This window comes from Mya arenaria, chromosome 11 (genome assembly GCF_026914265.1).
Source record: "Mya arenaria isolate MELC-2E11 chromosome 11, ASM2691426v1".
In the NCBI taxonomy this organism is placed as follows: domain Eukaryota; kingdom Metazoa; phylum Mollusca; class Bivalvia; order Myida; family Myidae; genus Mya; species Mya arenaria.
In genome coordinates this window covers 66,812,070-66,838,312 of record NC_069132.1, presented here as the reverse complement: position 1 = coordinate 66,838,312, position 26,243 = coordinate 66,812,070, and the positions used below count along the sequence as shown (strand labels likewise).

The following is a 26,243-nucleotide window of genomic DNA, read 5'->3' as shown; positions in this document are numbered from 1 at the left end:
GCCCGTACTATTGTTGTGTTTGCGTCTAAAAATAACTTCTCCGAAAACAGTAAGGAAACTGGGTTAGTGCCATCCCGCCTACTTACCCTAAATTGCCTTGGTCCAATCTAATATACATAATAACATAGCAAATATATATAAATATATATAACTATATATAGCAAATACATATGGTGCAAACTGCGTGTGTACATCTTGAAATGGAAGCAAACGCTATATTACAGAAAGACTTATAAGTTGTTAAGGTATCCGACCCGCAAATAAGTTAATCTCAGACAGCTCCCTTAAGTTAAAGTTTCGATGCCTAGTGGCCCCATATAAATTTGGTGTGATTTGAAAGGTATCAACATGCTTATTACGGATTTTAAAAATAAATTATTAAAATACATTACACATAAAGTCATAACAGTTTGTTTATTTGCTCTTTATTTCAACTAAATAAAATGAAAATTACACATTTTTCAAATGTTGAAGGCCAAAACAGCCATACATCATTTTTGTACACCTTTTTCTGCACATAAAAGTCCTCCAAATGATATCTAGATTACATATTTGTGGGTCGAATACCTTAAAGGTCATCAATGTCACATATTCATCGAATTGTGTGTGCTTGTCTGAATGCAAATAGGATATAATTACAGATTATATCGTTCGCATGGCTTAAGAAGATCTATGCCTCTTTGGCAAGCAGCGTCCTCAGACAGATTTGTGATAAAAGGGAGAATCGCCAAGACAGAAAGTAGTTATGCTATATATCCTAAGACTGTTAAGAACATTAGATAATATACAGTGTATTACAAAGTGCAGTTTTGTTGATGCCAAACTAGATTCAGATTTATTTTCAAGCGCTTGGGCGATTTGGAAACCTGTTTATTAATTTTGATTAAAATAACAAATGCATGGTTTTGACTTTCAACAATATGGTGGAGCTGCATGAATCATCTGCATTTCAATAATGATACCGCAGATGGTCGTTTACCAGTTTTAACTAATAATAATAGTGTTTTCAAAGTGAACTAGTTTTCGGATGGACCGATTCGACGAAACCGCATCCGGAGGGGTCCTTGAAAGTTTCAAAAAACAAGTTTCAGTTTTCGAAAATCTAACGAACAAACGGTTTACTCTTATTTGAAACTTGTACAAAAACTACACTGTTTGTGAAACCAATAACCAAAACTAGTTTATTGCCAACAAAAACGCACACAGTAGTAATAGTGATGATGTAAATGTTGTTCATTCACTCTAACACACAAGCCAGATCATTGTAATAGATTTGAACTAACCCACACTGTATTGTCATGCAGTAACAGCGTTTTCTCTCTTACTAAAATGGGGCCGAAAGTGGGACAAAAAACAACAACATCAAAATCTACTTCATTTTTCATAAAAGCTGTAGCAATATTATGGTGCTATTATATTTTATATATTTTCACTCTTTTTTTTGGTGAAGTTTCCTTCCTGTAAATATTCTTAAGCATATAAGACACGGTAAGCTATTTATAGCTCATTATCTAGCAATATTTCATTAAATTAAACTGTGGTGAAAGAAAAATGATTCGCTATAACGGCTGAATAATGTGTAGTTCAATACTGTAACAAGTGAAATGTATTATATAGACAGGTCTTTGAGTACAGGTGCATTAGAATATATTGTATATTCAATAAAGGTTATAAGCTGTTTCTTCGTGTTATCATATACATCATTGTTCGTTAAACATGAAAAGATGACCGCGTGAGCCCAAACTACCCCTTAATGGTTTTATTTTTATCCTACATAGTGTCCTTACCTTGGTTATTGTTCTAATTGAAGTGGTCTTATGATAAAACATAACCATATTGTCATAAAGACGGGTTTTGTATTTGGAAATATCATGACACAATTTATACCTATTATAACATAAAGACAGACTTTTCATTTAAATCTTTATTTATTTATAATTGTCACTTATATAAATCTTAAAATAACCATTTAAGATGGTTTATGAACACTGCTCTTAACTTGTCTCTCTGTAAGATTCATTTCATTAATAATTATTCATAAATGTTCAGAAACAGCTTATAACGATTAAGGGAGATATATTATCACAGTGGATTGTAAACTAGACTGATATTTGCGATGTTAGGAGCTGTTATGAGGAATGGCGATTGTCTAAACTAAATAATAAAACTACTTACGTTGATGTCAATACAAGACTGGAGCCTCAACTGGAAATAATAATGATTTTTTTTATTATCATATATACAATATGGCACTAGACATTACTCGCTAGAACTTTTAATTTAATAATATTTTATTGCATGAGAACACATTTAACACTGAGAATAGCAATGCAAAATTTAACACAATATCTAAACCGTGGGATTGAGCCACGAGTTGTGCCAACATCATTTACGGCCCTCTCCCCTCATCTTCAAGATTTTCAACAGTTTCCTGAAGAAACGTAGGAATACAATAGGACCATTAATGACCAAGTGGTAAGAGAAAGGAGGTGTTTGCGACAAATATAGGAACGTAGGAGATCCTGTCTCTTACATTGCGGAAAAAAAAATATTTAAAAACAAAATCACATTTCAAACGAAAGTTTGAAAAAAAAAAATCGGCATAAATTAATTTGTGAACGAGTCTCTTTAAATTATATTAATTCTTATTTACATTTTCTCTTACAACATCATCGGGTGTAAATGCGTAGAATATTCATTGTGTACTCTCATTGTGCATTTGTGCAGTCAAAACTGAAACTCTGTCTTGATCTTCAAATGATAAAAAAGTAATCAATCACTCAATCACTTAACTATGTAATTATCCTATCAATTCTTGGCCTTTGCCGCAATCTCATATGTCATTTTTCAAAATATAAATTAGTTAATAAGTATTATAAGGTCATGCAAAATTTGCTTTTCTGCCAATAAAGCATATTTAAAATGATAATTTTGAGAGCATATCTTACGACAGCATTTACTTATACTCACCAAAGATATTGCCGCAGTTTCTCGAAATATTTATATATATGTATAATTTTATTCTTTATTTGATAAAGTGTTGTGAGACTTTTAAAGATAATTAATTTGAAGATAATTATGATAAACTATGTTTTGGTTCATAAAACTTTTAGGCTTAAAAAGTACTTTAAGTAAATGAAATATGACACTTTAACCTTTTTTCCTGGAGATATTCAGAGAAATAGCAGCCTAAAAATAAATGTTTCGATGCTTCAGTCCAATTGATAAGACATTGAAACAGTGTGGCAACGTCCTAAATAACTCATAAGTTTAAAGTGACACTCTTATTCAAAATCAATAATACTTATGTATAGCAAACATCAGTTTTGACTGATAAACCCTTATTACTTACTAAATAATGCAATTATTGAAAATAGTAATTACTGAAAACAAGATTGTAACCTTGTATTTAAAAGCAGAAAGCGCAAAATATTAAATAATTGGTGAATGCTAAAAGATTTACTGTGATCTACTATCGTCTCATAAAGTAGAAATACCATGTTTTAAGCACATTTCTTTCAAATTAAACTCAGTATTCTCTATAAGAACCATTGTTTTCGACATGCATTCATCCAATTTAGTATTAAAACATTTGAATTGATTCTGGTAAGTCTAATTTTTTTATCCTTCATAATAAACATTGTTTTTAACATTTTTTCATCCTTTAAGGAATATTAAAACAATATTTTTAATTGTGGTAAATCTTATTTGGGAGTAAGAGTGCATCTTTAAAACTGTTTATGTGATTTAGAAAAAAGACATCCCGGGTATTAGTTCAATAACCATCATAGATTTCACATTATTTGAAATCAAACTGTTTTGATTGGGCTGTAAAAATAACTAGCCAATGGACTGAGTGGAATCACTGAGGCATATCGAAGGAAATGAGTGTTTTGATTGGACTGTAAAAATAACTAGCCAATGGACTGGATGGAATCACTGATGCGTGTCTGCGGATAATGATAGGAACGACATTGAATACGATTCCTAGGACAACTCTTTACGGATGGTCTCGGGACAGCAAAAAAAAAATATGCCAAAAAATAGCTTTTAAATTTCAGAAGAAAATAAATATTTTTTGTGGTCTGACGATGGATGTTTTTTACAATCATACACAGAGGTTTTGTACCTTGTTGGACCAGATTGCCAGTGCACCCTTTTGTGAGCAGGAGATGTAGCCATCCAGGGTGGGGACGTATCGTAGACACTGCACTGTATCTCGTCGCTTCTTGTCACCTGGAATTGACACAGAACTTTTTGATTACAGAACAGAACAGAATGTTTATTTAATTAAAGCATTTATAGCTCATCGTTATTAAAAAAAATTGTACATACTACATATTACATGCACGAAAGAACAAAATTAAAACTTGTGCAATATTTTATTGAATCAAGTTAAACAATACCGCGGAAAAATCCTACAGCTAATTAGCAGTACACATACATGAAGTAAACTGGGGATTCTTGCACTGTGTGTAGAAATAACGTAGTAATGAACGAAATCACTTATGACAAAAATATAAAGAAATTTTGTTGACCAGTGTAAGATCACACTATATTTCAGCAAGTGAGCACCATAAGTGTTTCTCACTAGTGGAGTAACCACGGGTGAAATATTTATTTTTGATGTAATGAGGTGAAAAATATATTGCGATCTTAATGTGAAACAAACATTGTTCATGTTTATTTTACGCCTTAAAAGATATAACATGACAGTAAATTGTAGTTTTCTTTTCAGAAAAGAAAGCCAGATTGTATTCGATCATAATGTCATATATTTCCGCGCTTGTGTTTGATTTGGAATAAGAGCGGGCTAAATTTGTGAAACGGTGAAAAATATCAAATTGTTTCACTGTTTGAAACGGTATTTTTCTATTTCACCGATAAATATCTATAAAGCATTGGAAAACATATACTAAGTACAGGATCTCTGGACAAACCAAGTACTTAAATAATGAAAACGACGTGGACACGCCTGTACTTCATACATGAAGTTATTTCAGTTTATATATTTGCTGTTTATTTCAAACAAAACTTCACATGTATTAAATCATCTTTAAAGACAACCTCACACTCATTCCTGCTAAAATTATTTTAGTTTTCAAAACATTTGATAACATGTTTGTAAATATTATATTGCAAAACTAAACTTCATTTCTTTCATGCATGTAATATTGTATTTGTTTTGCTTTTAAAACGTTTAGCTATATTTGCTTAAGATAAATAAAAATATGTTCTGTTCTAGGCGATTTAAATAGGATCAACACCATATGCTCACAACGCAAAGATTACAGATCAATAAAAAACATAATCCAGTGGATTAGCAGCTTAAGTATTTGCGTTTACCGTTTATTCAAAACATCGACCGGTGTCTAATAATAAAAAGGGAACTACTGGTAAAAGTGTCCACTAGCTTATCCCCGTAGGGCTTATATCCCCTCCCCTAGAGGTTTTCCCTCCGACTTACCCCCCCCCCCACCCCCTCCCAGTTTTCCCTCCGGCCTACAACGCCCCCGCCAAGCTTACCACTCGCTACACCTATCTCCAGTTTAGAGCCTGACAGTCTGCGAGATACTAAATGAAAGACACAAAACGTCACAAAACAACAAGAAACAGGGTCAGACAACCGAAACAGAAGTTGTTGTGGGGTTTAAACTTGTGAATGAGTACCCAACCAAACATTTGTCCAACCTAAATAATAGCGAAATTTAAAAGCGAAAATTTAAGGTAAATGTACCCTAACAAACTTAAATGACGCGCTTTTGCCTTACTTTTAGAGCGTTTCTCTTTCAACTGAGATTTTGATAAATACAAAACCTGTTTTATAATTCCACATCTGAGGCCAAATTTTTCTTTTAAATAAGGATAGGATTTCTTGAATTGTATGACAGATACAACAATACAGAGTTTTGTAGACGTGAAAAATGAAGCCAATTTTAGAATGAAACAAGATTTTATTTGTGAATATTTCAATGGATTTAAACTTGATGAACTTCTCAGAATCAACTGCCAAGTGACAAGTTTATTCAGAGATTTATAATCATTGTAAATAAGACTCCAACAATAATTGATTGGAATTGAAGATAACTGTTAAAGGTCGGACACGATCGTTATGACGCATGTAGCTGTAATAAATCATTAACTCTTAACCAAGAACGGAATGATGGCTCGTTGACAGAGACGGTACCAAAAATAACAATGCAGACGGAGCGTTCAAACAATTGATGATCTATGTAACACATACTCGATAAGTTTGAATTTATTGAGATTCATGTGGCCATAATTCGTATCTATTGCAATAAACAGACACAACTATTTTACTTTTTTGTTTTCTTATTTGTAATTAATATTTACTACGTTTAATGATTTTACAGCATTGTGTCACTTGGGTGCTTCACTATTCTTGGTTGAGTTTGGGATATAACGATGTATTATTAATCTACTCATGTATGCAAGTAGTTATTGGGAGTATTTTACCCTGTACCTGACAACCTTTAATGGTATTACAGTCGATCAAGCGTTAATAGGGTTGATCTGTGCCATTCTATGCTTGACAACTGATGAATCAAAATGGAAGAAAAATATATAGTAACACATATATCATATTTCGCTTTGTCCTTGTAACCCGTCGTCAATAAGACCGACCCGAGCCAGATCTCCGGCACTCCTGATCACTGAAAATCAACGCATAAACGAAAAAAAACAAACAAGTTTATGCGGCGACGCTACTATGCGGCGTTACAACGCTATAAACAACCCGGAAACATTTAACATGACGCGAAGCCTGCTTCCGCCTGGTCATTTGTAGGAGGTTTGTCAGAGGTGGTCAAAGTAATCCATTGTTTTATACAACCATGTGATGTTACTTATTGACGCTGCATTATTAAACGATAACGCGAGTAATACTAATTGTCCGTTTTTTTCTATACATTTACATATTAGGGATAAATGTCTGCTTTTTATGATAGATGACACAATGACCTACCAGCAGCCTCTCCGACTCTTCTTCGCTTGGAGACCGTGAAGATGCTGACTTCTTCTCCCACCATTATCTCTTCAGCCTCCTCCGCGCTCGTCTGGATGTACCCGAACAACTGAAAACAGTGGATCTGTGGTAGTGAGATAATATGAAACAACGTCATTTCTGCATTTTTAAAGAAAACATTTAAGAAACAGGTGGTATAGATAAAACCATATCGTATTATAATAAAGGTTGCTAAGGAAACTATTAGTATGAACAATTGAGCACTTGTAAAATGTACTCGTATGTATATATATCTTTTAAAACTCTTTCTTAACGCAACATGCAGTATTTTTTCTCGATTGATTTATTTGAAAGATAATTATTTTATAATGGATTAGCATCTGGTAAATCTTGAAAAAGTCCAGTAAAATTGTGCTGCAGTTGGCCGCGTTAAAATGGTAACAGGTGACAAAAAGGCGATGTGAGTTACAGTTAATATACACATAATCTTATATGAACACTTTCTTAGTCTGTGTAAAACACGGACAAAACAGAGATTATATTATATTATGCGTCGTTACATTGCACATGCAAGCAAATTAATTGGTCAACAATAATTATTAGATAAATATTGACCAATCAATAATCATTTCGACTTGCTTGTACCAAGCCAAAGAATTAACCGTTTTTTATTACATATGCCGATTGTTTAGAACTTTGTTAAAGTTAACAATATTGTTAACGTCATCGTTGTTAACTTTCAAATCTTTTCTCCTTTGGAACTAAGATGGATACACTTTTGATTTGCAGTATTCCTAACGAGCTTCGAGACACCTGTTTCAGATGTACGCCTATTAACTAAATATATCAGCATGTTACAAAAGAGTTCAGCTGTAAAATTTAGCAACGACGCTGTTAAATAGCTTGTTAACTCTAACAAGATCTTGAGTAAACGCTTAGTTTTTCTAAATAAAGTCATTAAGTTATTCCCATTTGCACGATCTATTTTATGTATGTATATGATAGATACTTTTCAGAACTTTGATAGAGTTAACAGCGTTGGTAACGCCATCGTTGTTACCTTTACAATCCTTAAAGTTTAAGAGATGAATTGATACGCTTTTAGCTGCAGTGTCCCTAACAAGATTGAGGCAACTGTTTTAGATGTATTTTTTTATTGAAATATATTAGCATATGGTCAAACGGTTCACTTTTAAAAGCTAACAACGATGTCGTAAATCATATTGTTAACCTTTACAGAATTATGAACAATCGCCCCACTGTTATGTAAGTGATTTGTACTCCCACTTATACATTTTCTTTTATTGAACGCAACATGCAGTCTTTTTGCTAGATTAAAGGAAGGGTCAAGTTTATTTGTTAGGTCGTTACTTTAATGCTTGTTGTGTTAATACTTAATACGTTTATGTCTCTAGGTCATATGTCGTATGGTCCCTTGCCTTGTTTCTAAACAAGGTCTATTTGTTAATTTCCGACTACTGCGCTTGTCCCTGTATATTCCATTGTATTCGGGAAAAGAATAAAATTATTAAATCCTAATTTTGTTTCTAAACATTTTAATGGTGTTTGTTTAAATGTATATGTTGTTTAAACGGTTGTGTTTATAGTTCATTTTCGTTAGGACCCTTATCTTGGGCCTCTGAAAAAGGTTTATTTTCGTTAGGACCCTTATCTTGCGCCTCTGAAAAATGTTTATTTTCGTTAGGACCCTTTTCTTGCGCCTCTGAAAAAAGTTTATTTTCGTTAGGACCCTTATCTTGCGCCTCTGAAAAGGGTTTATTTTCGTTAGGACCCTTATCTTGCGCCTCTGAAAAAGGTTTATTTTCGTTAGGACCCTTATCTTGCGCCTCTGAAAAGGTTTATTTTCGTTAGGACCCTTATCTTGCGCCTCTGAAAAAGGTTTATTTTCGAGTTTTCGACTACTTGGGCTTGTCCCTGGAGTTTTTTATTATATTTTTAATTCTGTGTCTTGGTTCCATTAGGAATGACAGCTAAAGCGCATAGCAGTAATGACATTCCAAATAAAGTGTTCATTTTATGAAACTGGCAAACAGTATTAATAATATTATTCCTAAACCCTTATTAACATGCCTCAGATTAAAGAATGTAATCCTCTTTTCTGCAAATTCCTATTAGTGTAATTTGTGGACTTAGCCTTCTTTAATCCGAACATTGTGCGACGCAGTATTGGAAAATTATGTTTGTTTAACGTTGTTTTTATAAGTAATGTAAGTTCCATTGCCCTTAAAGTGTTTGAAAGAGCACTGTTAAATTATAAAATTGAAATGAAAGAATCAATCTATGTCCTAAGAAAACAAACTTTTAAATAAATAGATAATTTAGGATCTATTTCCTATTGACATGGAGTGACTTTCCTCAACTTGGTGTTCATTTGACTACTCTACTTAACTCAAATAAACATCAACTTAAGTTAATGAAATCAACACATAAACATGTATAACAAACATCAATTTTGACTGATTAACCTTTAACAACTTACTAAATAATACATTTATGGAAAATATTAATTACTGATAGCAAGATTGTAACCGTGTATTAAATAGAAGAAAGCGTAAAAATATTAAATTATTGGTGAATGCTAAAATATTTACTGTGGTCAACGGTAGTCTCATAAGGTAAAAATACCATGTTTTAGGCTTATTTCTTTCAAATTAAACTCGGTATCCGTCATAAGAACAATTGTTTTTGACATGTATTCATCCTTTTGGGAATATTAAAACAATGTTATAAATTGTGGTAAATCTTAGTTGTGAGTAAGAGTGCATCTTTAACGCTTAGATCATTTCAATTTACGACTAAAAATCAACTCAGATCTTTCTTGACCACACGCCCGCTGGGTCTGATTTAACATTGACGTAAAATTAACATATAAATACCATTAATAAGTTGAACACGGCAACGTATTTGAAAACAACAACAGCAAGGTAATACCAACGCCGGGAATTTCACGTTTTTGAAAGTGGGAGTTTATTTCTATTAATTTCAAGTCTTACCAATCTAACAACATATATCTTCTATAAGACGTCAAATACTTGACAAAAGCGATACGGAGGGACCGCCAACGCTCGTCTGTTATTACACAGTTTAACAAGGGACATAATTCAACAATTCTATAGACAAGAGTTATGGGGCTTGCTCACAAATTGGCTTCATCTTTGTCATAACCAAGTTTTATCCGAACAACTTAAACGGTTTTTAGATTAATTTTGTTAAGTTTTTGCCGACAACAATACAAACACCGAGTTTACCAATACCTCGACCCGTTTACCTTCAAAATATCGACGAGCTACGTAGAATTGTTTTGAAAGATCGTATATTCTACTATTCTTAATAAAATCTTCAAAAGATTGTAAAGAACATCCGAAAACAAACTATAGAAACTGCATTTCTTTTTGATCATCATGATCAAATAGAAATGCAGTTTCTAAAGCTTTTTAACTCATTAACTAAAAGATAATTATCACGCAATTGTTAATTTCTTTACGCAAAGGAAGAAATCAAGGAAGTTCTAATTTGCACCGAGAAATCTAATATTCTAGGTTCCGTTTATGGACTATTAAACTGTCAGCTTTTAATAGGAAATATTGTTATTTCGCCTGATTGGAACTCCTTTGTCTTTTCTATTACGTGACAACGTCGGCAGTGGAATATCTTTGATCAATTTTGTTTTTCATATAAAATAAGAAAGAATGAAAATCCAACTTCCGTAAAGCTGCACTCCCACAGATTGACAATCTTATCTTTCCTATGATTTTTTTGTCTCAGAATCAGCTGATTTTGGCATCAATGCCTTCAATTCAGTCATAGAAGATACCTCACATAAGAACAGATCTCAACGTTTTTAAAAACTGCCGAAAACTCATTTTTTATTTAAGCTGCACTTTCACAGATTGGACGTTTTTATTTTCTTGTCTTGGAACGAGCCAATTTATGCGAAAATGCATGGAAACCAGTCATTTAAGACTGCTGACAAAAACATTGATCGCAGATTTCAAAAATTGATGTTTAATGCATTTTTCTTAAATCCTTAGTAACGCTTTTAGGCATAAGACATTAATTTACGAACGGAAATATGAAAATCTGCGATCTGATTTTTGTCAGCAGTCTTTTATATCTGGTTTACAGATATTTACGCAAAAATGAATCATTCCAAGACAAAAATAAAAAAAGTTGTCAAAACGGTAAATCTGTGAGAGTGCAGCTTTTAAGCTTAAGCCATAAATCATTAATTTTCGAGCGTGATCTGATCTTTTGACCAAAGTCATTTATCACTGGTATCCAGATATTTGCGCAAACATTGGCTTATTTCAAGATATAAAATAAAACAGGTGTCAATACGGTCATTTTGTTAGAGTTCAATTTTAATGTGTATTTTTGGCAAATAAGTTTCAAAGATATTGTCATGTTGTGTAGGCCAGTTAAATAATATAATTTTATCTTAATAAAAAGAACTACAGTTACTGGATTAATGCCTCTGCTAAACAAAACCAAACCAATACAAAACAAACGTAAAGGCAGTAACATTAGTGGTATTAGGAACTAATACCCACACATAAACAAATTATCCGTAGCTTCCAATGGCGTAGCTAGCCCTCTATTCATGTGGATTCATGATTGTGCCGGGGGGGGGGGGGGGGGGGTATGGGGCCATCCCCCACTCGGAAATTTTTGAAAACCATGGTGAAATCTGGTACATTCTTGGCGTTCTGTGGTGCTTTATTTCGTATTGGAAAATTGACAGTTTTAGGATCTTGTAGCTAAGTACGCATACAGCAACTTTGGCTGATTTAAAAAAAAAAATGGTCAGGATCATGTGGATTCAGACGCGCACTTGCGTATAGGCAGCCACGCGTCTGGATCCTTTAACCAATTTGTGATGCCTGGTGACACATATTTCATTAACCGGAACACCTCGGTCATTCTCCACCGAAAACAACCTCGGATGTATACGGACGGTTTGCAATGTCAGCATTCTTTACTTTTTAACTACGCTGCAAGTAGTTCGCGTAGTAATATAAATTCAGCAGTTAAACCTAAGAACTTTACTTTAAGGAATCTTTATTTTTCATGCAAGAAAACACTTCACTGAGAATATATATTTCTTAGTACTACAAATTACATATTAAAACTCTACATTCAATTATTATTATTATTATTAATTATTATTATTATTATTATTATTATTATTATTATTATTATTATTATTATTATTATTATTATTATTATTATTCATAACTTTACGAACAACTTTTGCTAATGCACCGGCATAGAGTTTTCAATGGAAAATGGCAGAAGTCTTCCGATTCGGAGGTTTGGTATCCCCTACCTCATTAGTATTCATGAACACGAGATTATGTCAGCCATTGTTCCCACGCTACTAATGTAGTTAAAACAGCGACTGAAAGGGATAAGTCATGCATACCTCACTCCAGTCCACTTTGGCATCGGGGTTGGTTGAGATCTTCCTGTAGAGAGCCTTGAGATCGTGATTCTTGATGTCTGGACCAAACAGCTGCCGGATAGCGTCACAGAACTGGTCATAGCGAAGGTTTTCTGGAAACATATAAATGTGTGTAACCAATGGGACTTATATATGTAATAATACAAAAATGACATATAACCAAGAAAGGTTCATTTATCCAACTCTAGTAGTAAAGCACAAAAAGCTAAGCGAGACAAACACCAAACAGGAGACATAGCGCTACAAAAAACAAATATTACGCACTTTAAACTGCACCGCCGCCATAACTCAGTAGTAAAGCGTTCGCTTCGGGTGCGGCAGGTCAGGGATTCAAACCCCGGCCGCGTCCATACGAAATACGATAAAAATGTTAACAATAGCTCCTTTGCCTAGCTTATGGTATTTAAAGGTTGGTACTTCGAAAATTTGTATAAAGTAATGGTTCGACCCAGGAAATATATATCTTGATTATCTTAGAACTTTACAGTTGTGTCTACCTCTCACCTAAAAGGTTGCGGTTTCGATGCCCTTCGGAGTTATATGTTCAAAATAACATAAGATGTTGACCTGCTCCTCCCTTAAAGCTGCACTCTCACAGATTTGCCGTTTTGACAACTTTTTATTTTTTTGTCTTGGAATGAGCAAATTTTTCCGTAAATATCTGCAAACTACTGATATAAGACTGCTGACAAAAGATCAGATGGCAGATTTTCATATTTCTGTTCGAAAATTAATGTTTTATGGCTTAAACCGTTACTAACGGTTTAAGAAAAATGCATTTAACATCATTTTTTTTAATTAAATATAAAATTCCGTGATTTAATTTTTGTCAGCAGTCTAATATAACTGGTTTCCATGGATTTTCGCAAAAATTGGCTCGTTCCAAGACAAAAAATAAAAAAAGTTGTCAAAACGTAGTGCAGCTTTAAGTCCCAATAATATAACATAAGCGTTCAGGCTCATGCCTTCGCCAATTGGATCACCGGACGGATTCACTTTTAATAATTTAAAAAAGCTCTTACAACCAATAAGCAGATTATAACCGCCACATTCTCATTACGTAACGAAAATAACCGTCAATTTTCCATTTAGATGGGTTTTTATAATAATGAGTTACGTAAGCGAACATGCTAATTAAATATGAAAGCATTAGCGCGGCATTTCGCACTCAACTCTTTGGAAGTTTGTATGGATTTTTTTTTGGTATTCTCAACGAGTCAGAGTCGGGCTGTAATACCCACGGAAGTTTTTTTTAACCCATGGCTAATGTGATAGTTATAAGCCAACTTTAATCCTTGATATAGCTTAATGTAAGATCGTACATGTTTGTGTTCATTTATTTAAATAATACCATTTATTCATTAATATATTCCAACACCATTTCGGTCGTTACATTTGATCATTACACTTCATTTCCCATGCGAGGCATAGTGTTAAGGTATCCGATCAACAAATAATATTGTTCCCTGATAGCTCTATTAACATAAGTGATACATTTTAGATATACCGGGGATAACGGGGGAAATAGGCCGTATTTTTACTTTCCAAGTGGCCCCGCAGTGCCGAGTGAATGCGGTGGCTTTGTATTCGCGCGGAAAATAGCGGGGAATTGGCCTAACTTGGTTGTCCCCGGGGTGCGGGGATTCTTCCTGGGATATTAGCTGGAGAGAAAGTCAACGTCTCCTTTATTCCCCTGAACTGGGGAAGGGGGCTTAGTTACAATTGATAAGTACATTATGTCGAACATTTTTCGAATGTATTGGGTAAAGTAAGACATGTTTAATATACCGGTTATAACGATTATTCGTTATCTCGAATTTTCTCCCCAGATCCCAACGACTACAACATAGTGAGTTTTAACTGAAACACTTTTTATATTTGCTGTTTCAGCTGAAAACAGATTTGAAGTTACCTATTTTGATCGTGTTTCAACTTTTGATTGATTGTTAAGTACAAGTTGTATATTTATTTTTTTTGTAAATAAAACCTTTCAAATTAAAGCAAAATAGTATGCGGTCGCCAGTCATCCAAAATTCATATGCTTGTGGGAGGAAAACCTTCCTACAGTAACCCTCATGATTATGAATATAGTGGAAGATGAATGGTTATGTCTTGTGCTTCTATAATGTGTCTTTGGTGCCAATACGGCCTTTCTGGAATAAATGATGGTTCAGGGAATAACAAAGGTCTCTAGAATTGTGAACGACGCATCTTCAAATCCCTTTTGTTAAAGGCACTCGCTCATGTTTTTTTTGAAAAACGCATTGTTTTCATGTTGTTGTTTTTTGTAAAACGCACTGTTTCTATATGACGGAATTGAGTGTGGCAAATCATTTAAAGTGTTACAAATGGAAAATGACGACTGGAATCCTTCAACAAATGTTGATATATGCTTAATTATTGTCTTTTAAGTCCATATTTTTCAGTAGCGTTAGTAACGCAAATCAACAGAAGGGTGAATGGTAAAGTTTTCCTTCTGTTTGTGTATGAGTCCTTGTGGGCGGGTGGTATGAATGCCAGTCATCTTTTTTATTGGCTGTATCGACGTTGGTTCGCACCCAATTAGAACCAGAATTTTGGTATCAAAGGGTAAAATAGTTATAGTTTTTTTTCAAATGCATTGCCGGGAAAATAAAATTGTTGCCAAAACATGAGCGAGTCCCTTGAAAACGGTAGGAAAAATAATTTTGTGCCATTCCCGGCATATCATATGAATACAGAATACATGAACAGTATATCTGTGCTCTTGTTTTTTACAGAATATTAATATAATTATTATATATATATATTAATATGGCAATATTTCAAATATTTTCATACTTAAGTATATACAGCGGAATCATATGAATAATTTGTGTCGTATTTTCTCATTTTGCATATTCTGTAGAGTAATTTGAGTTGATAACACAGTAAAACGACACCAAAACACAGATCGTAAAACATTATGCTAATATATAGTATAGTGAACGTCAAGTTCGTGCTTTCTCTCCGGGGAAATCGTTCAGACTACCAGCGTTTACGAACTTATAAGGCGTAAAAATTATTTGTTTCAACTAACCCGATCGACCTTATTTTTCCATCCAAACCTACTCTTTCTTGCCGTAGTGTGGATTTTTATTTCGTTATTCCTGAAAATGTGCTTTTTTGAGTGAACATGTTGAAACTTGACCATTTTATATTCCCAATTTTCTACAGTAGTGATTTACCCTGACAGGTCGGTCCGGTACAGAATCCCGGTTCTCAAAATAAAGAAATAAATTAATATGCCTACCTACCTACTCTATTTTTGTTTTGGAGATGTTAGTGGAAACGAAGAACTATTTGTTTTGGCCTAAGACGCCACTATATCTAGCTGTTCCATATGGCTCGTGGTTGGAATTTGTTAGCACATTATGCTCTTATTTGCTTGTATTTGTGTCTCCCAAGCGAATTGCAAGTATATATCAACCGCGGTATCGACTTGCTGTCACTTTCAAACGCCATAATTGAATTCCTAAGCCTTCACTATGGTGTATAATTATCGTCAATTGATAAAGGGATCAATTTTGGAATCAGAAAAAGACGAAACTTGATATACAATTTTCGGTACGGTTTTTGGTTTATGTACTATTTTACAATGGGAAAGAATGCATCAACTACTTTTAATTCCCCCATAACCCTCCCCAGACTTTAAACCATTGTTGAAGGGATGAAAAGCGGGTTGTAATAAAGAAATATGTATTATTTGCTGACGGCTAAATAGCTTAAATAGCTTGTGTAATAGAATATACACCCGCATAGAAGTGTTTGACGACTTTTTGATGAATTTTTATTTTCAATATTGAAATTTGAAACGAAATAAAATGAAAATGTGACACGCTGCTTATTGTAAGCGATAAACATTGATATTAATGGGACAGAAGTGACTGAAGATATAAACAAGTTTGCTTAACAGAAGAGGTTTAAAGGGACAAGACACCAGTTTATCCAAAAATTAGCAAATTCTGTATTTCTTTAAATCAAGCCTAAAATTGTCAATGTGGGCTAGTTTTGGAGGCCGATGATACATCGTTCTACATGATTAAAAGGACATACGTAACACTCATGTTCCTGTCTCATCTGAGTTCCCCCGTTTAAAATAGCGCATAAAGGTTTCCCAGTTTAAATCATATCTGTTTATGAGTACAGATTCAACGTATTTTTAATCCTGTCGGGATTTACGTGGTAGACAACCCCAGTAAATTTCGACTTGGAAATATGGGCAAAAACTGCGAAAGATACATATGTCGTAGGCGGGTTGATACAGGTATGACGTCACCATTGCGTCATATGTACTTCCGTTGTGTGGAAAATTCTAAATAAAAAAAATGTTTTTATGACAATAGTGGTGTGTAACCTACATCAGTAAGTAAGATTGAATGCGTTCTCCACAGCGATGTCAAATTTGTGTAAGTTATTGACAGTTTTCTTTTGTTCTTGTAATTGTACCATCTGGTATCCAGTCCCTTTAATGGCACAGAAGTGACCAAAGAGATAAACAGTTTGCTTAACTGAAGAGGTTTAACGCAATACACCCATAGGCGACAGTGCCAGTCAGAAATGGAGATTTTTTTATCAAAATCATTGGGTAAGATAAATTGCTTGTGATACAATGTGGTTTAGTGGAAAAGGTGTCCGTCCATCGCTTAAGAGGTTTATTATGACACAATGGGATACATAGTTTGATTTTTCGAAAGCCTTTAAATAGTTTTGATAAACACGTTTTTCGCCAAAGTGTTTGTGTGCACCCAAGCTCCAGAAACAACTACATATATATGTGCCCAAGATTTTTTACATTATTAGTATGATCAAAGCAAAATAAAAATCCAAGTTATAAAGGCACATTAGTAAATCCGATGAAAAAGAGGTTATTTAAAATATTCGTTGTTGTATAAATTAAGCTTTTTTTTTTAAAAAAAGATGAAAATTTTCGCTTGAAAGTTTTATAAATACGTTCCAGATTCAGTAGACAATAGATTAGAACAGTCTTGGAAAAATCCAAGCATATTTTTTTTTCACCATCGCTGACTGAGATTGTCTCCTATGCTCTCACCAACGTGAAGATGAAAGATTAATATCCGAATATTATGAAACATGTGTGTCTAGTGAAAATGTTTCATGCATTTGATAAATTATCCACTTATTCAGTAGATAAAACACTTCAATATTGAGTCGCTCCGATCAATCTTTACGATAAATATTGAATCAGTCTATTGGAAATTTTAAATTCTGAAATAGGTTTAAACATTTGATACATTGAAATGGCGTGCGTAGCAGTAATATTTAAGCCCATTTTAATGAAAATCTTGAATAGGAGGTTTTACGATATAAGAAGATAAAGTGTACAATCGCGCTAAGTATCCAATTCTGCACTACATATACATATATTCAGACGGTTTAATTCGGTCTTTTAAATGTATTAACAGAGTTAAAAAGAAGGAAGGTCATAATTTTCAATTACATGTACAGGAAATTGTTTTCTTTTTCTGGTAATGCTTTAACATTAATATTGTCTGTTGAGTTTTTTGTCGAAATGGATTCACATTAAAGAAGCATTTTAAATTTCGGAAATTAATACTTCTTTTTTAAAGAAGAATATACTGCGTTTGAACTGAATATCAACAATATAAATACTGGCCATGTTTAGTGGTTAACGTGTTATTTTGTCTAAGGAGAAGGCAGTATACTTCAGATTCAATTTGCCAATACATTAATTTCAGTAAATCTGCAGTCAGCCGTTATTGATTTAAATCAGGTGAACCGGTATTTATAAACAGTGACTGGCTCACTTAATGGGCAGTTTACACAATAGTACGTATCCACTAAAAATAAAGGTTGTATTTATGAACGTACACAAATAGACGGATATGCGACTACGTTACAGACAGATTAGGACGTGGAACCAGGCGACCATAAGTGAAAACTCATTTTCACGTGCTTGAGGAACAGAAGGCTCAGAAATTTGAATAAAATGATTACGACACACAATAACCGACGAACAGAAAATCCTACAACCACTCATGACACTAAAGTAACGATTCACAAATTGCCTAAGACACAAGCCTTATATTCATTTACTGGTGTTGATTGTTTTTCTGGGGTCTGGTAATACAATCACTCTAGCTTATGGAAGCGTGAATAGTATACACTGTGAACAGATCATGCTGTATAGAAGCGTATATCGTATATACTGATGATGTAATTATATGGTATGAAAGCGTATGTCGTATGCACTAATGATGTGACCAGAAAAAAGGTAGTGTAAGTCATATATACGTGCAATCATGTAGTATGGAAGCGTATAAAGAATACACTGATGATGTGATCATGAAGAAAGGTAGAGTATATTGTATACACTGATGATGTGATCATGAAGAAAGGTAGCGTATATCGTATACACTGATGATGTGATCATGAAGAAAGGTAGCGTATATCGTATACACTGATGATGTGATCATGAAGAAAGGTAGAGTATATTGTATACACTGATGATGTGATCATGAAGAAAGGTAGCGTATATCGTATACCTGATGATGTGATCATGAAGAAAGGTAGAGTATATTGTATACACTGATGATGTGATCATGAAGAAAGGTAGCGTATATTGTATACACTGATGATGTGATCATGAAGAAAGGTAGCGTATATCGTATACCTGATGATGTGATCATGAAGAAAGGTAGAGTATATCGTATACACTGATGATGTGATCATGAAGAAAGGTAGCGTATATTGTATACACTGATGATGTGATCATGAAGAAAGGTAGCGTATATCGTATACCTGATGATGTGATCATGAAGAAAGGTAGAGTATATTGTATACACTGATGATGTGATCATGAAGAAAGGTAGCGTATATCGTATACCTGATGATGTGATCATGAAGAAAGGTAGAGTATATCGTATACACTGATGATGTGATCATGAAGAAAGGTAGCGTATATTGTATACACTGATGATGTGATCATGAAGAAAGGTAGCGTATATTGTATACACTGATGATGTGAAGAAAGGTAGAGTATATCGTATACACTGATGATGTGATCATGAAGAAAGGTAGAGTATATCGTATACACTGATGATGTGATCATGAAGAAAGGTAGCGTATATTGTATACACTGATGATGTGATCATGAAGAAAGGTAGCGTATATCGTATACCTGATGATGTGATCATGAAGAAAGGTAGAGTATATTGTATACACTGATGATGTGATCATGAAGAAAGGTAGCGTATATCGTATACACTGATGATGTGATCATGAAGAAAGGTAACGTATATCGTATACACTGATGATGTGATCATGAAGAAAGGTAGAGTATATTGTATACACTGATGATGTGATCATGAAGAAAGGTAGCGTATATCGTATAAACTGATGATGTGATCATGAAGAAAGGTAACGTATATCGTATACACTGATGATGTGATCATGAAGAAAGGTAGCGTATATCGTATACACTGATGATGTGATCATGAAGAAAGGTAGCGTATATCGTATACACTGATGATGTGATCATGAAGAAAGGTAGCGTATATCGTATACCTGATGATGTGATCATGAAGAAAGGTAGAGTATATTGTATACACTGATGATGTGATCATGAAGAAAGGTATAGTATATTGTATACACTGATGATGTGATCATGAAGAAAGGTAGAGTATATTGTATACACTGATGATGTGATCATGAAGAAAGGTAGCGTATATCGTATACCTGATGATGTGATCATGAAGAAAGGTAGAGTATATTGTATACACTGATGATGTGATCATGAAGAAAGGTAGCGTATATCGTATACACTGATGATGTGATCATGAAGAAAGGTAGCGTATATCGTATACCTGATGATGTGATCATGAAGAAAGGTAGAGTATATTGTATACACTGATGATGTGATCATGAAGAAAGGTAGCGTATATCGTATACACTGATGATGTGATCATGAAGAAAGGTAGCGTATATCGTATACACTGATGATGTGATCATGAAGAAAGGTAGAGTATATTGTATACACTGATGATGTGATCATGAAGAAAGGTAGCGTATATCGTAAACACTGATGATGTGATCATGAAAAAAGGTAGCGTATATTGTATACACTGATGATGTGATCATGAAGAAAGGTAGAGTATATTGTATACACTGATGATGTGATCATGAAGAAAGGTAGCGTATATCGTATACACTGATGATGTGATCATGAAGAAAGGTAGAGTATATCGTATACACTGATGATGTGATCATGAAGAAAGGTAGAGTATATCGTATACACTGATGATGTGATCATGAAGAAAGGTAGCGTATATCGTATACACTGATGATGTGATCATGAAGAAAGGTAGAGTATATCGTATACACTGATGATGTGATCATGAAGAAAGGTGGCGTATATCGTATACCTGATGATGTGATGATGAAGAAAGGTGGCGTATATCGTATACACTGATGATGTGATGATGAAGAAAGGTAGCGTATATCGTATACACTGATGATGTGATCATGAAGAAAGGTAGCGTATATCGTATACACTGATGATGTGATCATGAAGAAAGGTAGCGTATATCATATATACTGATGATGTGATCATGAAGAAAGGTAGCGTATATTGTATACACTGATGATGTGATCATGAAGAAAGGTAGCGTATATCGTATACCTGATGATGTGATCATGCAGAAAGGTAGCGTATATCGTATACACTGATGATGTGATCATGCAGAAAGGTAACGTATATCGTATACACTGATGATGTGATCATGAAGAAAGGTAGCGTATATGGTATACACTGATGATGTGATCATGAAGAAAGGTAGCGTATATGGTATACACTGATGATGTGATCATGAAGAAAGGTAACGTATATTGTATACACTGATGATGTGATCATGAAGAAAGGTTGCGTATATTGTATACACTGATGATGTGATCATGAAGAAAGGTTGCGGATATCGTATACACTGATGATGTGATCATGAAGAAAGGTAGCGGATATCGTATACACTGATGATGTGATCATGAAGAAAGATAGCGGATATCGTATATACGTGCAATCATGTAGTATGAAAGCGTATATCGTATACACTGATGATGTGATCATGAAGAAAGGTAGCGTATATCGTATATACGTGCAATCTTGTAGTATGGAAGCGTATATCGTAAACACTGATGATGTGATTATGTTTTATTGAAGCGAATATAGTATACACCGATGATATGATCATGCAGTATGGAAGCGTATATCGTATACCCCGATTATTTGATAATGTGTTATGGAAGCGTATATAGTATACACGGATGACGAGATCATGTAGTTCTGATATGTTGTGTGTCGACTTGAGATGTTTAACGTGACATTTTGCCAAATGTATGTCGACTTAAGTTTAAGTTTAGTTTAAGACCATACCAACAGACACTGTTTTTTATTCCAATGATAAATATAACATGTTTTCCGGTTAGCGCACTCGCTTTTCGCTTTTCTCCGGGTACTCCAGATTCCCCAACAACACAAGACCACTCTCTCAAGCAACTTGGTGCCAACGAGTGTGAATTAGTTTAAGTAAATACAACTTCGCAATCGTTATGAACAAATAAATGTTTAAAGCCCTTGTAAAGCAGTTTAAACTAACATAACAGGAAACAAGAACTGCAGTGTCTCAATGTGTTCAAACAAATGACGGAATTTTCAAGGACTTTTTTCAGTTCATATACCTTTTATCTGGCAAAAGTGCAGCACAATTTTAGCTTTCTAATTATTTGAAACATGAATGTACTTCTATTCATCCGCTAGGCAAACAATCCGATATTATTTCCAATATGAGATTTGATGAAAACATTTGGATACTGTCCATGAAGTAATGGACCTTGAGGCAGACGAAATGCCAATACGTCTATATACTTCCGGGGGAAGACGTCAGACGTCGCTCACCTGTGATCATCTGACGTTTCTCTTCCGGCGTTGCCTCCACGTCTTGAAGGGTGATTTCCTTCATCAACTCCTCGAATTGATTAAGTTTGGCCTGGAACGAACCCACCGTATACGGCCGATCCGAACTTTCGGTTTCCGGGCCAGACATGGTGAATCAAGCACGCTACTTCCGGTTTAACACAGTAAAGCACACTCTTCCCTTCCTTGAATATTATTATTGTGTACACAGATTACATTATGCTTATAATATACCTCTATGGTTTCATAAAATTGCGCTTTTGCTGTAAACCTTTAAGATATATAAAATTTATCACAGAGAACACATATTTCACAACATATTTCCAACGGAAGTTTACAACTCTGATCGAATAAATATCCCAATCTTTGTTTATACCATTTTGTATTTACTGTTCAAATATGATCGCGACTGTTAAATAATATTTCACTGTGATAGTGAATAACCTACAGTAACATTTAAACTTCCAATTTCAACCATTAACGGGTGATCAATACACAAAATTGATGACAGCCGTAAGGTAGTAAACTTTGAAAGTCTCTTTAATCCGATGACTTAAGCCCATTTCATACCAAGGCCTAGCAACGGCTGATCGAAGAGATTTATGCCGACTCTATGTACAATACTATTATTCAACTAATATTGAGCGGTTAATCAAAGCATGAGCTATTTGTTTTTATCAATTATCAAATGGATCTTTTCAATCAGATAATTATGATTTGAAGCGGGTTTTGTCTATCAGTTTTAAGCATGAAAGAAAAGCATGCACTAAGGCTATTCATTAACGGCCTTGCTGTTAAAGGGACTTGCTCATGTGTTCGTAAAATGCACTTGTTTTTTGGAATGAAGAAATCAAGTGTGGCAAATCATTAGAAATGTTAAAATAAGATAGCAAAAGCTGGAAACCTTTAGCAAATGTTGATATTTGCTGAAATATCGTCTTTGTAGACCACAATTCTTTATAAGCGTTAATAACGGCTTAAAGCGATTCGCTGTTTGTATGACATTAGCCTGTTGAAGTAAAAATACCCATCACTTCTGGTGGCCTACTGATTTAGTCGTCTGTTTTATATTTTATTCCTGACTTTGCCGGCGTGGGTTCGCACCCCACTAAAACCAAAATATTATTTTAAACAATAATTCAACATTTCTGCATTTTCGATATCATAGGGTGAAATAATGATGAAGTGGGTGTTTTCAGATGCATTGCCGGGAAAACTAATTTTTGGTCCAAAACATTAGTGAGTCCACTCTAAGTCCCAAGTACGATTTAACACAATATATAATATTGTCTTAATTTACCAAAAAGGATGAATAAATGTCAAAAACATTGGTTCTTATGAAAGATGCCGACTTTAAATTGATTGAAGTGAGCATAAAACACCGTATTTCTACCTTATGAGACTATAATAGACCACAGTAAATCTTTTAGCATTCACCAATCATTTAGTATTTTTTTGCGCTTTCTGCTATTAAATACATGGTTACAATCTTGTTATCAGTAATTATTATTTTCCATAAATGTATTATTTAGTAAGTAGTTAAAGATTTATCATTGAAAATTGATGTGTGTTATACATGTGTATGTATTTATTTTTAATAAGAGTTTCACTTTAAAGGCTGTTCATCAAGGAATGGTTTAACATTCATAACTTGGACCACATTTATAAAGCTTCTTTGTGAACTCTTTCAACTTTATAGTGTGTTTTATTTCGATTTTAAACAACCAATTCGTTCTGTTTTAAATACGCTAATTTTTACATCAAATGGATTCAAATGCCTTCTTTATTTATACATTTGTCTTGCTTATTTTCATACTTTGGTGTATTGAAAAACGTTTTTTTTTAAAATTCAAATAAGAGAAAACGACAACAGTTTTCCACTTAGTTGATATGTTCATTAAGATACTCTATGATGACGTCATATTGCTTTAAATTGATTTATCATTGATGATGCGCATCAAAACGTTCCAAAAAAATACCATTTAGCGCAATACGGCTGTATTCCACTCTGAATACGTCACGTCATAACAACTACCAATTAAGGATTAAAATTCGACATGAAGGATTTTATTGGGGTATGGTATGCAATGGGGCTGTTAAAAATGGGTGGAGTCCGATTATAATTCGACATGTTGCATTTTATTGGGGTATGGTATACTGCGCCATCGCATACCCCAATAAAATGCAACATGTCGAATTTTAATACTTATATTTACATCTACATTTCTGCTAAAATAAATAGATTATTCAAGAGCATTTTCTCTTAATCTTTCTCTCGTTGTTCTCAACGATGGGTAAATTAGTACAGCTACCGTAACCTAATTTTACACGACAATGAATGCGCAGATAAAATAGTTCCTTATTTATATGTTTATTTTCTATTTTTTCAAGGTCAAGTATATTCTTAATACGTACTATAACTGTATTACAACTAGAAATATAGAACTTGAGTTATGAAAAAAAATAACAGTTACAAGAAAACAACACAAATATCGCCAGCTACAAATTCTCATTATATCTCGCGTGATACGCGATACAAGCGTTTGTTAAGTCACGATTGAAGAGAAATACCAGTCAATTTACTTGTTGAGCGTTACTTTGAAGAACCAGTTGCTGTATGAATCATGTTGGAATACGGTGTTGGACAAATCAGCAAATACATGGTTATTTATTTGGAAGTAAACATTAAATGAGGATGAAACGTCTCTGTGGAAAAGTCAGTGGCAGTGGGTGGGGTAACGTGAACTTTCGCGGAAGGAAAGCCAGAGGACGCGAAAAGACTTAGTGTTGAACTGAGCTGTTTCTTCTTGACGTTGCTGGGTGCACTACAGCACAATAATGTTAACACGACAGCACGATGGTGAAATCACGACAGCACGATGATGAAATCACGACAGCACGATGATGAAATCACGACATTACGATGGTGAAATCACGACAGCACGATGGTGAAAGCACGACAGCACGATGATGAAAAAAAGACAGCACGATGATGAAAACACGACAGCACAATAATGAAAACACGACAGCACGATGATGAAATCACGACAGCACGATGATGAAATCACGACAGCACGATGATGAAATCACGACAGCACGATGATGAAATCACGACAGCACGATGGTGAAATCACGACAGCACGATGGTGAAATCACGACAGCACGATGGTGAAAAAAAGACAGTACGATGATGAAAACACGACAGCACAATAATGAAAACACGACAATACGATTGCCGAGTTATTGCCTTCGGTCAGCAGTATTGGGCCAATATGAAATCACCTACTTTAATAGTATCGTTATTACAAAATACTCATAAATAAGGTGATCTCATATTAGTTATTCGCCCAAAGTCAGCTGTATTGGCCTTCGCCTTTCTGGTTCAGCCCAATACAACTGACTTCAGGCAAATAACTGGGTATAACCAATATGAAATCACCTAATTAATAACATTAAATTATAAACTCTGGCATCATGTCCGTTTATTGGTCACGGACGCATACTAATTATGTTATAACAATCAACATCTCAAACTGATTCTGGAACTTTTGGTTGTAGACACCCGGGAACACAAAGCTGACAACATTATTCCTATTTAAAGTAGTCTGGTTTGTTTACTGTAGCTCTTCAAAATTGCACTCTAACTTATTTGGCGTTTGCATGGTACATACAAATAATGAACAGAATATTTGAAAAGTCCTCATTTGGTCCACTCAAAAATACAAACACCAAGTAAATGCTACCTTTTACTAATTCCACCAGTTTAACAAGTAAGCCTTGGTGGGAACATAGATATCTGAACGATGCTC

The 26,243-nt window shown here is 34.2% G+C and overlaps 1 protein-coding gene across 5 annotated transcripts in view; it reads right to left on the bottom strand.

The window, feature by feature from the left end:
• Positions 1-22,998, bottom strand: part of LOC128209330 (WD repeat-containing protein 64-like) — a 66,824-nt gene extending 43,826 nt beyond the window's left edge. For 4 of the 5 annotated variants that reach the window (XM_052913319.1, XM_052913321.1, XM_052913323.1 and 1 more), the window contains exons 1-6: positions 22,417-22,998; positions 12,429-12,559; positions 6,986-7,094; positions 4,130-4,236; positions 2,176-2,205; positions 87-107 (exon numbers count right to left, since the gene is read on the bottom strand). In XM_052913319.1, coding sequence (XP_052769279.1) covers positions 87-107; positions 2,176-2,205; positions 4,130-4,236; positions 6,986-7,094; positions 12,429-12,559; positions 22,417-22,564 — 546 coding nt within the window. In that variant the 5' untranslated portion in view covers positions 22,565-22,998. The remainder of the gene's footprint in view (positions 1-86; positions 108-2,175; positions 2,206-4,129; positions 4,237-6,985; positions 7,095-12,428; positions 12,560-22,416) is intronic. The other variant, XM_052913320.1, reaches the window with a different exon arrangement.
• Between the last annotated feature and the right edge of the window lie 3,245 nt (positions 22,999-26,243).